The sequence below is a fragment of the Rutidosis leptorrhynchoides genome, unplaced genomic scaffold, assembly GCF_046630445.1.
Source record: "Rutidosis leptorrhynchoides isolate AG116_Rl617_1_P2 unplaced genomic scaffold, CSIRO_AGI_Rlap_v1 contig172, whole genome shotgun sequence".
NCBI lineage: Eukaryota > Viridiplantae > Streptophyta > Magnoliopsida > Asterales > Asteraceae > Rutidosis > Rutidosis leptorrhynchoides.
Window position 1 is genome coordinate 44,081 of NW_027266421.1, and position 12,708 is coordinate 56,788.

Sequence of the window (12,708 nt, forward strand, 5' to 3'; positions counted from 1 at the left end):
GACTTAATATGTACATTCCAATAAAATTTGGACGTCTCAAACCATACGATCGTCGATCAGGATCTTAGCAATTCAAAGATTTTTAATTCCAATGCCAAAATGCAATTGCATAGCCAAGCGAATTCAAGAGACTTTGTACAGATGCATTTACCGAGCTATTTAGAATAAACAGAAAGTATTAAGCTGTTTGTGCATTATAAGAATAATAATAATCTCTTAGTTAGAAGAGTCCATCTGGAAAGTATAACCAACTTCAGCAAAGTGGGATTTCAACAGAGCAAGTGATTTGTACCGATGAGAAATCTTATTCTTTTCTTCCTTCGGCATCTCTGCATAACTGTCACAAAGAATAGCACAATTAGCCAAAAGAGCTTTGAGTATTAAAGTAACAAAGGATCAGAGCAACAATAGAATAGGTAAAAGACAAGCTTACGTTTGATCATAGCCATCAGGTTGAAAGATTGGATCCCATCCGAAATCAGTCGGTCCTCTAGGCGGAACTATCTTTCCCTATAATAATACAGCCAGACATCATATATCAGTTAGAACTTGATTGCATTACCGCATTTTCATAATCCTCAACCATTATGTATACACCTAATCTGTTAGAACCCTAGGTTTATTTCTACTAAACTGAGATAAATGAAATTGAAATATTAATCAGTAGAATCTATCTTAGCAAAGTGTGATTAGTCTCCGACAGAAACTGCTCAAATCACACTGCAATCAAAGACTTAAACGATATCTAGCATGCTTGGAATTTACTAACACAAGTAAAAAGGCAGGGAAGTAAACAGGAGAATATGAAAACTCACAGGAGTTTTCCCCAAAAACGTCAGAGGTTCTTCGTTGGGGCCCAGGGCTAGAAAAAATGCACACAATGCATAAGCAGATTTATCTTCATAGGCCATCAGCAAGTTGTTCAAACCTACAAATGAGTAAATATATAAGAATTGGCAAGTTGTTTAAGCAAGAAGTAGTAGCAAACAGGCGATAGAGAAAGAGAGTTAGAACCTTGATGACCAATCTTTTGCAGAAACCACTTGCTGCAAGCTCAAAAAATCAGTTCCAACGTTCAGAATCAAATTCCAGAAGACACATGATTGAACAGATAACGAACGCATAGTATAAAATGATGATAACAAGTAGATACACGAGAAGAAATCCATGAATGAAAAACGAGAAATACTTACATATACGGTCCTGCAAAGGGTTCCAAAGAAAAAAATCAATCAGTACAAGAGCTGTGTAACTGTGATAAAGGGAATGATTATTAAGAAGAAAAGAGCAGCTTGTACCTGGAAGACCGCCAAGAGCATTGAAACATAGACAAGTATCTTCCACCAAAACTGGGCCATTAACCTAAATACACAATTCAAATTTCACATCCTCATACCATATATTGCTATACTAATTAATAATTAATAATGCATTAAAATACCTGTTGAGCAGCCAAACGAGCTTTCTCCTTGGAGATATCTTCTGGCTCTCCTTGCAATTCTGGCACTGTAAACATCAATCAATTAGTAGCAGAGAGATATGGAGAGAGTCAGAGAGAGAGAGAGAGATGAGGAAATTTACAGTCAAGCTTTAGGGATTGGAAAGGAATGGATTGACCGAGAATGGCTTTGACTTCTTCGAGTTTCTTGGCGTTACCCGTCACGAATGTCACCGGCCGTGGCAGAACCACACCTCTCGCCGCCATTCTTCGACAGAGACGACTCTTTCACTCGCTAACTAACAACTATTCGGACTCTATCACTTAATTTTACAGACAGAAAGCAAAAAGCCCGCATAAGGCCCATATTTTAGAATCTCACGTTGTTGGGCTTATCAATGTCATCCAATAAAAATAATAGGCCCACGGGCCTTTTTTGTTCACTCTCATAGATTTTGTTAGATCGGTCCACTGAGGAGATAAATATCATTATATCCATAGATGAAATTTCTTTTTATATGTCCCAGCAGGATTTAAAACTTCAATCTAAATAAATAAGACGGATGTTATAATCATTCGATCAAATCGTGGCCGGCCATAGATGAAATAATTTAACATCATAATAATATTATTTTTTATTCTTATTATAATTTATCCATAAATTTTTCATAATCGTTTCTTTGGGGTCCAACCCCAACCTTCCGAACGAAAAAATGTCGAATTATTAGACGATAAGTGATGTATAAAGGTTTCTAAATACTTTTGAGACTTGATATTTGGACAAAATATTTTATAAATAAAGTGAACAAAAGTAAAAAAAATAAAAAATGATAATAATAACGTAAATTAACTTATATTTGCTTTATTTCAATGAAAATTATGGATGAAACTATCATTTTCTTAACTTTTTTCAGTTTCTTCACAAAATATTTTGTCTAAAAATCAGTGCGCTACAGTTTTGTTTGAAATCCTAATCGATGAATGGCAAGTCTAATAAAGTAGCCGCAATAAACAGTAGAAAATCCAATTATCGAGTTAATCAAAAGACTGTACAATAAACACCTACGTAGTATTTTATTATAACTAATAAACACATATAACTTCAAAAAAGACTCCAAAATATTTACTTTTTTAATAATTAATTTTCTGAATAATAGTAGTAAGCTTGTGACAGGAAGCAAAACGTGTTAAGATTCAAATGGGGGTTAAATTCCCAAGGAAAGACGGACCCTTAAAATAGGGGGCTTTCGCCGTTTACTTTTTTTACTAATTTATATCTCGGACCTTATTGCTTTATAAAATTTATTTATATAGAAAACCATATACTATAAGTGTATAATATAAAATTAAAAAAAAAAATAAGTGTATAATATAAGGTTTATTTATATTGTATTAGAATAATGTTATTGGTTTGGTTAGGCATAGTATAGTGGAAGGCAAAAATTGGATTCCCTTGCTCACGTGAAATGGCCTCAAAACAAGGGATGTGTTGAAGGCTTGAACAAGATCCCACTCAAATGAATTTTTTTATCATTCTTTTTCACTTACTATAACTTTTTTTAATAAATAATTTACTCTTTCCGTTCTAAATAGATATAAATTTTTCAATATAAATTATATGTAAAAATTTGTATTTATATTAAGAGGATGGTATTAAAATTGAATTTTAAGATTAGATTGACCCACTTGTGTACATATTATCTCCAATCCAATTGGGATCGTCGGTCAAGTGATTATGTGCTCTTTGGGAATATATGCCGTCTAGTTTTGGATTCCTTCAAATTCATCGAAATTTAAATTTTTAAACTCTTGAAGTCGATGTCTTAATCATGATTGACAGCTTTAAATACTTTTAAATATATATATATATATATTTTTGGTCATTTTAAATAAAATAAAAATACAACATTTTGAAATTAAAGGGAGCATACTCACAACACCACACGAGTACACATGAGTAGGGGAACTTTCTGCTATATGGGTGACAATGGCATTACAACAAGTAAATAAGCCAAAATTCTCAGGGTCACGCCACTCTCTTCTGCTTTTCTTTTTTGCTATTTTCCTGATAAGCTGAAATAGTTACCCAAAGACATTTCTAAAGACATTTGTGTGTCTATATAAGAATGAAGGCGAATTAGTGTTTTCAATTATTTCTAGTCTACTACTTAAATTACATATCTATTATTTATGTAAATTATATAAATAAAGATGCATGTATTTAGAGACGGAAGAAATATTACACTATTGTAATTGTATACTGATTGCAAAACAACCAAAAGTGTCATACTTATTTCAATATTAATAATTGATATCAATTCATTCGTGTGACCTATGATTATAAGGAGATTCTCTAATTCAAAAGGCGATATTATATTTATCAAAAAAAAAAAGGCGATATTATGTTAGTTTTGACCGAAATTATTGTCACCAGCTCATGAACTAAAAACTATTTTTATTGTACAATTAGTTGGCTAAGTTTCATCAACACAATCAAATTCAAAACCAAAACAATTTGAGCGTTGATTAGTAACTGGTTGGTTTATTTAAATGGCGATTAGGGTAGACACTTAATTCGTAGGGTTGGACAAAATCGATTTTAGTTCGATTTTCTAAAAAAATTCAACCAAACCATTAATTTTGGTTATTAAATTTATGAACCAAAATCGTACCATCTTCAAATGAGTTTTATCAGAAAAAAATTTCGATTTTAATCAAAAATTTTCAAACTTGCATTTTTAGTTGGTCATAGAATTTTCTATGTTGTTATAACAAATGATCCACATGATAATTGAATCTATATATGTGCAAGATGAAATTTGTGTAGTTTATTCAGATTATAATCGACTTGAAGATATTAAGATCGAAAGGAATTATGAATATACTATTATCAAAAACCGACTCGATCGAATCAAATTAATTAAAATAAAATGGACATTGACTTTTAAAAAATCAAAACCGAACCATTTTAGAATGTTAACCGAATCAAACGGAACCACTATGATCGGTTGGGTCAAAACCATTGGTTTGATCGGTTTTTTCCCACCCGGTTCGATTTGGTACAAGAATTGTCCATAAGTCAATGAATCGATTCGAAACAGATAAAATTCGAACCGCACTAATTTGATGGGGCCGATTCTGTCATGCTCCTCGTCTCCAATAAACAACTAGTTTAAGTGGGAGTGAGGGGAAGAGAGTATACTCGGTGTCTGTTTCTGTAACTTTTTAACCTTTTATTTTAAAATTCATAAAATATTCTAATTAAAAAATATTCAATACTACCCTAATCTAATCTAATCTAAAAATTATTATAAAAATCTTTCACTCTCACTCACTCACTCAGACACACATGTACATGTATCTAGCAGAAAAGATAGAGATAGATATATAAATGAAGTCATGGTCTCATTACACTACACAAGTTGTGCGTCTCATCTTCTTCTTCTTCTTCCTCACTCACTCCCTCTAATTATTTTATTACTATTATACAGTAATTATTATATATAAAAACTCAGAAAACCCTTAACTCAGACTCAGAGAGAGAGAGAGAAAGAAAGGTATCTTGGGGGTGGTGGATTTGTTGATCTCAAGATAATTTTAATTTTTTTTTTTTTTCTTTTAAAGTTTGCTTCGATTTGCTTAATCTATTACCAAAACAGAGACTGAAACAGAACACTACTAGTTCTAGTTTCAAGTTTGTGTTCAAACCAAGCAAGCTATACTTACAAGAGAGAGAAAACAAAACACAATTTACCCAGAACCCAATGATGCAAACCCGAGAAGAAGGTTTTGGAAATTGAGCTTTATACACGCAAATGTCGATCTTCTTCTCAACTTCGAGGTTTCCATTCTTAATAAAAATACTAATTCTAGTATTGCTTAATCTTCAAACAACCTCTGTTTCCGCTAATAATGAAGCTTCCATTCTATTTTCATGGATACACACCTCAACTTCTTCTTCTTCTTTCTTCTCCGATTGGAATAATCATGACTCTAATCCATGTAAATGGAAGTTCATAACTTGTTCCAATCTGGGTTTTGTCTCTGAGATCAATATTCAATCAATCCCGGTCGAAATCCCAATTTTTAAGAATCTATCGACGTTTCAGTCACTTCAAAAACTGGTTATTTCCGGTTCGAACCTGACCGGGACTATCCCTTTCGATATCGGAGACTGTTCGGAGTTAAGGGTCATCGACCTTAGTTCGAATACACTTGTGGGGTCCATTCCCGCTAGTATTGGGAAGCTTGAAAAGCTAGAAAACTTGGTTTTGAGTTCTAATCAGTTGACCGGAAAAATCCCAGTTGAGATTAGTAACTGCATTACTTTAAAAAGTCTCGTGCTTTTCGATAACCGCCTCGGAGGATTCATCCCACCGGAAATCGGAAAACTTCCCGGTCTCCAAGAGCTTAGAATTGGCGGCAACAATGAACTTGGTGGAAAAATTCCTGAAGAGATCGGAGATTGTACGAACCTGACAGTATTAGGTCTTGCCGATACACAAATCTCCGGCACGTTACCTTCGTCGATAGGAAAGCTAACAAAGTTGCAGACTTTGTCGATTTATACAACAATGCTGTCTGGTGAAATTCCTTCTGAGATAGGTAACTGTTCTGAGCTTCAAAACTTGTTTCTTTACGAAAATAGCATCTCTGGTTCTATTCCGGTGGAGATTGGTATGCTTAACAAGCTTGAACAATTGATGTTGTGGCAAAATAGTCTAACTGGTGTAATTCCTGAAGAGATTGGAAATTGTTCTAGTTTGATAATGCTTGATCTTTCGTTGAATTCGTTATCGGGGATAATTCCTTTGTCGTTAGGACGAATCCAGAATCTTGAAGATGTTATGCTTAGTAATAACAACTTGTCCGGTTCGATTCCACCGAACCTGTCAAATGCTAGGAATATTGTTCAGCTGCAAGTAGACAGTAATCAGATTTCCGGTTTGATTCCACCGGAGATCGGAATGTTGTCGAAGTTGACAGTTTTCTTCGCGTGGGCGAATTTGCTTGAAGGGAGCATTCCTACAAGTTTGGCTAATTGTACAAGTCTACAATCACTAGACATCTCTCATAATTCACTTACTGGTAGCATTCCGCCTGGGATTTTTCAGCTTCAAAACCTAACCAAGCTTCTGTTATTGGATAATGATCTTTCGGGTTCGATACCGAATGGAATCGGCAGTGGTAGTAGCTCCCTGGTGAGGATAAGGCTTGGAAACAATCGGATTGCTGGTGGGATTCCATCAGGCATTGGTGGTTTAAAGAACTTGAATTTTCTTGATCTTGCTAATAATCGGCTTTCAGGACCAGTCCCGGATGAGATTGGAAGTTGCACACAACTTCAGTTATTGGATCTCAGCAACAACATCTTACAAGGTCCCCTCCCTAATTCATTGTCAACGATTTCAGGACTTCAAGTCTTGGATGTTTCTGGAAACCGATTATATGGTCAGATTCCTTCAAGTTTAGGCCGGCTTGAATCACTAAACAAGCTCATTTTGAGCAGGAATTCGTTTTCCGGTTCAATACCATTGTCATTGGGCCAGTGCTCGAATCTCCAATTACTCGATCTTAGCAGCAATCAACTTAATGGGAGCATACCAGTGGAACTTGGTCGGATCGAATCACTTGAAATCGCACTGAATCTCAGCTTCAATGGACTGAGCGGATCGATTCCTAGAGAATTATCGACTCTGACAAAGCTTTCGATATTAGACATTTCACATAACAACCTAGAGGGAGATCTAAACCCACTTTCTGGTCTAGTCAATCTTGTTACTCTCAACATATCTTACAACAACTTCACCGGAAACTTGCCAGACAACAAACTTTTCAGACAGCTAGTACCCGCAGAACTTGCAGGAAACGAAGGGCTTTGTTCTTCTGGCAAGGACTCGTGTTTTTCCTCGAGTGGTGGCTCTGGCAGGAGAGAAAATAGAGACGATGCTGGAAATTCATGGAAGCTTAAAGTTGCACTTGCCTTCTTGATCACGTTAACAGTGGTCATGGTGATCATGGGGACAATAGCGGTCATGCGCACGCGAAGAAGTATTAGAGACGACGAGGATGATTCCGAATTAGGTGATAATTCATGGCCCTGGCAATTCACTCCGTTTCAAAAGCTGAATTTCTCAGTAGAGCAGGTGTTGAGATGCCTTGTCGATAGTAATGTGATAGGCAAAGGCTGTTCAGGAGTTGTTTATCGGGCCGATATGGAAAATGGTGAGGTGATAGCAGTGAAGAAATTATGGCCGATATTGACAATGGCCGCTGGTGATGAGAAATGTAGCGTTCGTGATTCCTTCTCAGCAGAGGTGAAGACATTAGGTTCTATCCGACACAAGAACATAGTCAAGTTCTTGGGTTGTTGTTGGAATAAAAGCACTAGACTGCTCATGTATGATTACATGCCTAATGGAAGCTTAGGAAGTCTTCTACATGAGAGGGCGGGAAATGCTCTGGAGTGGGACCTACGATATAACATCCTACTGGGTTCCGCACAAGGGATTTCTTATCTCCACCACGACTGTGTGCCTCCGATTGTTCACCGAGACATCAAGGCTAATAACATCCTCATTGGCCTTGAATTCGAGCCGTATATTGCCGATTTTGGCCTCGCCAAGCTTGTCCAAGATGGAGATTTCGGAAGGTCTTCCAATACGGTCGCTGGCTCTTACGGATATATTGCACCCGGTAAGTAAATATAAGCTGACATTTACGAAATCTTCTAAATTTAGATTTTTTGTATACATTTCACCTAATTGATTAATTATGTTAAAACAGAATATGGGTACATGATGAAGATAACGGAGAAGAGTGACGTGTATAGCTACGGCGTTGTAATGATGGAAGTATTGACAGGGAAGCAGCCGATCGATCCGACGATACCAGACGGACTCCACTTGGTGGATTGGGTTAGACAGAGGAAGGGAGGCATGGAAGTCCTAGACCAAAGTCTAGTAGCATCTTCTCGACCAGAATCAGAAAAGGAAGAAATGATGCAAGCCTTAGGAATCGCTTTACTTTGCGTGAACTCCACGCCAGACGATCGACCCACAATGAAAGATGTATCTGCAATGCTCAAGGAAATTAGACACGATCAGATCAGGGAAGACTATGCAAAGGTTGACGTGTTGCTCAAGTCAACTGCTGCTCGTGAAAAATAAAAACTCTTCTACTACTTCTTCATCTGGACAAATCTTGTTTCCTAACAGCAATAACTCTAGCTTTTCGGCTTCCTCTTTATTATACTCGTCATCTTCTCTCGCAAACAAATGATCCATTTATATATGTAATGTAATTAAGTTAAATTGAATTGAATTTTTGGATTCTAAGTTAAGCATAGATCTATTCTAGCTAGGAATATGTTCTAGTTCTAATACCAGCAGCTGGCCTTTTTCTTTCTCTGTGTTGATGTAAAAATTGATTAAGAGTAATGATAATTTGTTGTACTAATAGCTAGCTTATCGGATATAAATCCAAATTTTTCTACATCAATTTGATTCGATTCTATAGGCCCTTGTGCTTAAAATTCGTAGATTCATATGATCGATTCGACGAAATTGTGACTTGTTGTTGTATTTGATCCGATTCTAATTTAAATTCAGGTTTTTAGAATCAAATACGTTAAATTCAAATGGAAATCAATCCACAAATACTGCGTGATGATATAATGATGGATAATAAAGTCAGGGTATGATATCATATCATGCAATTCAATAGGCATTTTTAGGATGGATAAAAAGAAGCAAAAGAATCTAAGGAAGAAAAAAGTTTCAAGATTTGACCTGTTGAATTCGTGAGATCTCATGGGTGCGGTCGTTATTTTTCTTTTTTCAGAATACTCTATCTTTGCTCCATATACTTTTAAAAATGTAAATTTTTGTCAATTTTAATAAAAATATATCATTTACGAATGTCTATAGTTAGATGAAGCACGCTCAATATACACGACAATCAATAACCTTCCACCTTTTCTTATTCCCTAGTTTAGCAATTCCTAAAGTAAGAATTAATTCCTGGAATTTTCCAGCCCTCTCTCAGGATGATTGTTTACCTTTCCGAGATTTTAGACCGCAGTGCTTTGTTGTACAGTGCTTTTTGCAAAAAGAAACCCAGTTTTTTAGGAATTACGTATCATCATAGAATATTTTCATGAAAGAATTTGACGACTGCATATAATTATAATTGAATCGATTTATACAAATTAATATTTTTTTAATGGTAAATAAGGCACTTTCTCATTTCTTCAATCTTAAATTTTAAAAATTTCATTAAGAACATTTAATATATATATAAAATAAAAATTGTACCAATTATTGTTGGTATACTTAATTAGAGGTTCCGCTTCGCTTTTCATCCCGATTATATCGGTACCTAATCATACCGATTGGAATTGCTACATTTAAATATGGACGTTGAATATCTAATTAATAGTTTGAGCTAGATGGAAGTTTACGACTGGAGAAATCTTTTCTAAAAAACAAACTTAATTCCCGCTATCTTTCATGGTTTAACAGGCTCCTGAATTTTTGAGTTTAGGTCAAGATTCAAGATAACTAAAAGTTCTCCACGAATATTTAAGCTGCTCCATATATATACATATATCCGTATTCTTTTCGTCTCTAATTAACTGTAATTTTTTATATAAAATATATAAAAAATACAATATTTAATTAAAAACGGAGATAGTATATAAAATCGGTCTTTATCGTCTAGCGGTTAGTTTGTTTTGTAGTGGCATGCACTGTACTTGAAATATCTATTGTCCGTGATAGGGAAAGGACTTTTAGGAAGATCGAGTCCGGGAGTGAGTCCTACTAACCGGTATAGAGAGGCTCGCTCAAGGATAGAACCTAACCTGTTTGGTCAGTTTCGAGACTTTTAGACAGAGACCGATAGAAAGACCCCTTTCAGCATGGGTCTATCAGTCTCCCTCTCCTGACCGTCATGACTCACACTCGGGGGGGCAAAATGGTCACTTCTGGATAAACCCCAGTGACTCTCTATAAATAGTCCTTGACATGACACTTGTTAATGGATCATCTAATTGTCCGCAACCTTAGCTTACTAGTTTGGTTCCGTACACTCTCTCTATATCACTAGAGACATCATAAACACGAGTACACACATTCAACACCTCTCGGCTCTGAGACTAGTGTTTACTCCTAAAGCCTAGCTTAGCTACCGGTCTCTAGGAAAGTCTTGCTGGCCCGGATAGGTCGTATACGCTCAACCACCCTCTTTAGGATCCTCCACTCTCTTGGATCAAGGATGACTACAACCATACAAGAAGCGCGTGCTCTCCACTCTTCTACACTATCGATCCGTGGACGAAACATTTTGTGCCTACCGTGGGGATACGTATACAAGATTTCTTGTTCTTGCAAGTCGCTTTCTTAGTCCGGTTAGCATTTTTGCATTTGGAAAATGTTGTCCAGGACCCGATCTGAAGTGGTGCATCCCGACGATGGCTGAGAGGTCTAGCCAGCTCAGGCCGTCGCTCCCTCTCCGTGCCCCCGCTGTCGTGGTCGACCTACCGCCGGTGACCGTAACTTTGCCGATGAAGAACCTCAAATGTTTTCTCGTAACACTGCTGATCTGAATAACCTATCTCGTCCTACTGAAGACCCAGTCCGATCACCTCTCAGAAGATAGGCCTCTCTCGAGGGTCGAGTCGGTCGCTCTCTGAGACCAAACGATCGAGATACTCGTCATGCCCAGATACACTCTAGAAGGCCAATCCTGGCCGAAGAATTTTCTAGAAGACTCCTGGTGGCTCCACGCGCCGGCGGAGACTTGCATGATGACCTGAATACTCGGCGTCAAGCTAACTCTCGTGACGACCTTTGTGATTCACTAACTCGAAGGCGTGAGCGAGAGGGTCGACTGCCTGCCAATCACGACACCTGAGGAAGGATAAGAGAGGATCTTCGAGACGAGCTCTTGTCTAAATCTCAACAAAACAACATCTTAAATGACCCGAGGAACTTTGGAGATTTGCCTGAAGGCACAGTTGAGAGTCGATCCCCTCATCCTCGAGACTTGCGTTGGAGCTTGAGCAGAGGTTGACAAGGTCTCCCACGTGCCATGCCCACTCACTCCTACTTGTCAGAAACCTTAGACCGATTGATAAAGGATGAGATCCAAAGGCGCCTCAAGGGATAAAATGATGCCATTCAGCAAGCTCCTATCCCAGCTTAAAATCGACATGTGTCGAACGCGCAACCCTTCTACAACCCAATGCCTCCTCCAACATATCAGCCCATGGCTGCATATCGAAACTCGATTGCTTATGGGAACATGCCGACTCCTTTCCATAGAGCCAATCCGATGCCGTTTGGTAACAGCGGTTACATGATGGGCCCATCCCCTTTCTCCCAAAGGGTGCTCAGCGAGCCAACACCCGATAAGATATAGATACCCAATATGAAAAAGTTTACATGCGTGGGGACCCGAGAAGCCACATCCTAGTCTTCGAGTTCTCTATGACTCTTCATGGTTTCTCTGACGCCATTCGGTGTTGAGCTTTTCCAACGACCCTAAAGGACGCTGCTCGAATTTGGTTTCGAATGTTGCAGCCGGTTCTATTGACAGCTTCTATGATCTAGCAAACCAGTTCATGCATCGGTTTATCGGGGGGCAAGTACAAGGCTGAAGCTCGGCATCTCTCTTCTTGGTTCACCAGCGTTGAAACGAGAGTCTGCGTGACTACGTGGCACGCTTCATGGACGCGTGCAACGAGATCCCGGACCTAACGCCCGAGGTCAGTGTCGCTGCCATGACCACCGGCACGACCAATGAGGCACTCACGGCTACTTTGGCAAAGAGACCCCCAAGGACTATGGTGGAGCTCTTAGCCAAAGCGAGGAGGAGATGCTGGTAGAAGACGTGATGCAAGAGACAAACAAGAATAGAAATTTCAACAAGAAGCGAAAGCCCGATGATAAAGGCCAAGGAAGTCGAAATGACAAGAAGAGAAATCAGAACGAAGGGCGAGAGCCAGCTCGAGAGAAAGACAATTCGAGGTTAGAGTACCTGTCAAGGTTCGACAAGTGCACTCCGTTGAGCGCTCCGTGGAGCCGAATTCTCATGGCTATTCAAGAGTCTCTCTCCAATGCCATTCGTTATCCAAAGTCGATAAGAATGGGTGCGAATAGGAAGCAGTCGGACTCATACTGTCGTTCCACAAGGACTATAGTCATACAACAGAGGAGTGCCGATCGAATGGTTCATCCAACACAAAAATTCGACTCTTTCGCAAAAAA

At 38.0% G+C, this 12,708-nt stretch overlaps 1 protein-coding gene and 1 pseudogene across 1 annotated transcript; one reads left to right on the forward strand and one right to left on the reverse strand.

Annotated features, from left to right (window-relative positions):
- Positions 1-216: 216 nt before the first annotated feature.
- LOC139881572 (inosine triphosphate pyrophosphatase) lies at positions 217-1,705 on the reverse strand. Its single transcript, XM_071866020.1, has 8 exons — positions 1,582-1,705; positions 1,442-1,506; positions 1,299-1,362; positions 1,194-1,203; positions 1,015-1,046; positions 816-928; positions 434-510; positions 217-337 (listed from the first exon to the last, which is right to left on the reverse strand). Exons 1-8 carry the CDS (start codon positions 1,703-1,705, stop codon positions 217-219), a joined length of 606 nt encoding a protein of 201 aa, XP_071722121.1.
- A 3,548-nt stretch (positions 1,706-5,253) lies between these two features.
- LOC139881573 (uncharacterized) lies at positions 5,254-8,719 on the forward strand (annotated as a pseudogene).
- The last annotated feature ends 3,989 nt before the right edge of the window (positions 8,720-12,708 follow it).